This window comes from Sinocyclocheilus anshuiensis, unplaced genomic scaffold, assembly GCF_001515605.1.
Source record: "Sinocyclocheilus anshuiensis isolate Anshui unplaced genomic scaffold, SAMN03320099.WGS_v1.1 scaffold1239, whole genome shotgun sequence".
Taxonomy (NCBI): domain Eukaryota; kingdom Metazoa; phylum Chordata; class Actinopteri; order Cypriniformes; family Cyprinidae; genus Sinocyclocheilus; species Sinocyclocheilus anshuiensis.
This window is the reverse complement of record NW_015540949.1, coordinates 415292-419438: the sequence shown is the minus strand read 5'-3', so window position 1 is coordinate 419438 and position 4147 is coordinate 415292. Positions and strand designations below refer to the sequence as shown.

At 37.9% G+C, this 4147-nt stretch overlaps 1 protein-coding gene across 1 annotated transcript in view; it reads right to left on the bottom strand.

Moving 5' to 3' along the window:
• The window catches only part of LOC107689856 (semaphorin-7A-like), an 18582-nt gene that overhangs the window by 3847 nt on the left and 10588 nt on the right, over positions 1–4147 (bottom strand). Inside the window, exons 11-13 of the mRNA XM_016488026.1 lie at positions 3433–3548; positions 3050–3222; positions 2899–2954 (exon numbers count right to left, since the gene is read on the bottom strand). Coding sequence (XP_016343512.1) covers positions 2899–2954; positions 3050–3222; positions 3433–3548 — 345 coding nt within the window. The remainder of the gene's footprint in view (positions 1–2898; positions 2955–3049; positions 3223–3432; positions 3549–4147) is intronic.

Here is a 4147-nt window from a genome sequence, read left to right as displayed (position 1 = left end):
GTACTTACAGGCTGTGAGTCAGAAGCGCCAGACTGTCCTTGCAAAGTTGGAACTGCCCCACTTTATAGAAACAGCCTTTGTGTGTAGACGGCATTGTAGGCTACTTTCCCAGGATCAGGAAACTGTCCTCCGTAAAATGCGCTGCACACATCTGAATATTTGAATTGAACTGTTCTAGAACAGTGTTGTAAATACAACTCAACCACTGATTTCTAGTTGTGTCCTCTTTTGGAAGGCCAAACAAAGTAGTTTCGCTTTCACAACGAAACACAGCGTCTCCACTACATGGCGGCGGCGGCAACAATACTACAACCAGAATCAAAGTTACGCCTTCTTTCTTTGCGTGAACGTTTGGGCGGTGTTATGCAAATGTTCCCACACAGTGACGTAGACATGTGGGGCATGTTGGAACGAGCCGTTTTAGGAGGGCGTGGTCGAGTCTTAACTTTTATAAAGAATATCTCTTTGGGTTTGAGACTTTAGTCTTTGCAACTTTAGGGATCTTATCTATTCACAAACAGCTTGTAACACTCCAAAGAGAAAGGAAAACTTGAAATCGCATCATATGACCCCTTTAAAATAACCATTTTCTATATTAACATATTTTAATTGTAATTTATTCCTGTGATGGCAAAGCTGAATTTTCAGAAGCTATTATTTCAGTCTTTAGTGTCATATGATCTAATATGCTGATTTAATGCTCAAGAAACTTTATTATTATTATTGCTTTTATTAAGTTGGCTTGAGAAAGCCAACTTACTGAAATCCTATTTAAACTTCTTCTTCTTCTTCATATACCAAATTTTAAAGTGTATCTCCTCCTAGACTTTTAAAGCTACAACCACCAAACTCGGGTCAGACCTTCAGACTGGTCTGACTCAGGTTGCTATATCTTTTCTAACTGATCTGGCTTATGGTTTTCATAAACCAGACTATCAAATCCACCTAAAATCCCATAGACTTTCATTGAGGGGGTGAAAACTTTTATACAATAAGACTTATGGTGTATTTAAGCTGTCTATTGCTATAGCAAAGCTTAACAACTCCCTACTGAAAAAAACAGCTAAAACCAGCCTAAGCTGATTGGCTGCTTTGGCTGGTCTCCCACGCTGGTTTTAAAGTGGCTTTGGCCACTTTTTTAGCAGGTCAGGCTGGTCTTAGCTGTTTTTTAGCTGTTTTTTTACTGAATCAACTGGTTTTAGCTGGATTAGCATAGAAACATGCTAGTAACTTGCTAATCATGCTAGAAACATGCTAACAAAATGCTAGTAACTTGCTAATCATGCTAACAACATGCTAGTAACATGGTAATCATGCTAGAAACGTGCTAGTAACTTGCTAATCATGCTAACACAATGCTAGTAACATGCTAATCATGCTAGAATCATGCTAGCAACATGCTAGTAACTTGATAATCATGTTAACAACATGCTAGTAACTTACTAATCATGCTAACAACATGCTAGTAACTTGTTAATCATGCTAATAACATGCTAACAAAATGCTAGTAACTTGCTAATCATGCTAACAACATGTTAGTAACTTGCTAATCATGCTAACAAAATGCTAGTAACTTGCTAATCATGCTAACAACATGTTAGTAACTTGCTAATCATGCTAACAAAATGCTAGTAACTTGCTAATCATGCTAGCAAATTGTTAAACATGCTAGAAACATGCTAGCTTAATGCTAGTAACATGCTAAACAAGCTAGAAACATGCTAACAACATGCTAGTGACTTGCTAATCATGTTAGAAACATGCTAGCAACATGCTAGTGACTTGCTAATCACGTTACCAACATGCTAGTAACACCCTAGCAACCACTCTAGGTACCCTAGCAACCATACAGCAACACCCTAGCAGCCACCCCGGGTACCATAGCAACCACATAGTAACACCCAAGCAACCACCCTGAGTACCTTAGCAACCACATAGCAACACCTCCCAAGTACCCTAGCAACCACCCCGGGTACCCTAGCAACCACATAGCAACACCCTAGCAACCGAACCGGGTACCTTAGCAACCACATAACAACACCCTTGCAACCGAACCGGGCACCCTAGCAACCGCATAGCAACACCCTAGCAACCGACCCGGGTACCTTAGCAACCACATAGCTACAACCTAGCAACCACCCCAAGTACGCTAGCAACCGCATAGCAATACCCTAGCAACCACCCCAGTTATCCTAGCAACCGTCATAGCAACCACTCCAAGTACCCTAGCAACCACTCTGAGGTCCTTAGCATCTATCTATCTATCTATCTATCTTTTTCAAACTTTCTGGTCTGGCTTTGTCAAGCCAACTTAAAGTTTGTCTTGACAAACTTTTAGTTATTATTATTTTTATCATCATTGTCGGAAACAATTGCGCTGCTTAACACATTTTTGTGGAAACCGTTTTATACATTTTTTTCAGGATTCTTTGATTAATAGAAAGTTTAAAAGAACAGCATTTATTTGAAATACAATTTTTGTAACAATGTAAAAGTATTTATTTTAAATTATTATTTTACATTTATTTTAAATGTCTTTGTTGTAGACATGATATGATTGGTAATTTGTGTCTCTTCTGAACACAGAAAACTTGCTCTACAAGATTTCATTTTTTTAATTACTAGGGTTTTAGGTGTTTATTGTTCTATCATTTGTACAGAAGATTCTCTAAAAGCAATTTTCACTGCCATTAAACCCTGTTAGGTCAGCAAACTCAAGTACAAATATTTTTTTGTCAAGCAACAGGAAAATACAAACTATATATAGAATAAATCCAAAACTTGGATTCAGTGGGAATTTGGGAAGAAGAAGAATTTGAAACTGTTAAATAGTGCTAAAAAGTGTTCAGAGATACAATCATAAAACTGCACATTTAGAAATCTTTTTGAACAACCTACCTGTAGCATAGCCACAGACCGAGGCATTGGAGTGGTCAAGGGTCTGAACAAGGGTTCTAATTTCAAATAGGGAGAATAGAAAAATAGTTTACCTTAGCAGGAAAAACAGTAATGCATTATTGTGTTGGGATATTTGTGAGTCCATATGTACCCAGTGCTAATGTTGTAGTCTGGTGGGATTGCAGTACATTTCTTCTTGGACACATCCCACGCACAATATGGATCTCGTGAAAGGATGCATTCCTGGCAGCTGGCTCCGTAACGACCACAGTCAGCCAGGGGGATGCGCTGCACCTCAAGCTCTGTGCCAATATAGAGATGACCCTGGCACAAAGTAGAATACAGAGGTGAAAGGTGCCATCTGGCACTCTTTTAAATATCTATGTGTACAGCCTTTAAATTACTTTCTGATTGTAAAGTAAAAATAGTGATTGAAAGCTAAATATATTACAGTGGAATAATATGTCCTACCACTGCAGGCTAAAATTGGCCTGTTTTAAAGTGAATTAGCTTATTTAAAATGTGGGCCTTTACCTTTTTAGAGTCGATGGCCATGTTGATAACGGGACTATCATCGTGGAATAAAGAGTACTGTGCTATGATAAAGGCTCCTTCTATGGTATGCAGCACCTTCAGGACTTTTCCCTTCTCTGTAAAGGAGACACAGGAAAAATAGAATTGGAAGAGACACAAAAAGAATAACAGAATGAGATTAAAATATATTGGTGCCATATACAGTATAATATTTGTTGATAGTAGAGATTTTTTTATTTATTGGTATTACTCAGTATAATATTATATAATATAATCCATTATATCCATATAATATATAATAATGGATATTTAATAGTTCTGTGCATTTCCTCTATTTTTATATTTAGATTACCTTTGCTGTGTAATGTGGGGTTTGGGTTTTGTTTTTGTTTCATGTTCATGTCTTTTATTATTTAGTTTAGTCATGGTCCCTGTTTGTGTCATGCTTCCCTTGCCCTCATGTATTCATGTCATTGGTTCCTCTGTTCATTGTGTCATGTTCTGATTGGTTGTCTTAGTCATGTGTCTTGTTTCCCATTGGTTTGTTCTTGTCATGTGACCCTCTTGTTTGCTATAAGTAGCCATCATGTTGCCATTGTCTCTGGTTGTGTATTGATGTTGTAACCCGCTGTCAGTGAGTCTAGTCAAGTCTGTTCTCGTCAAGTCTGTTCATGCCTCGTCAAGTCAAGTCTGTGTCTCTAGTCTTCGTCTGTTT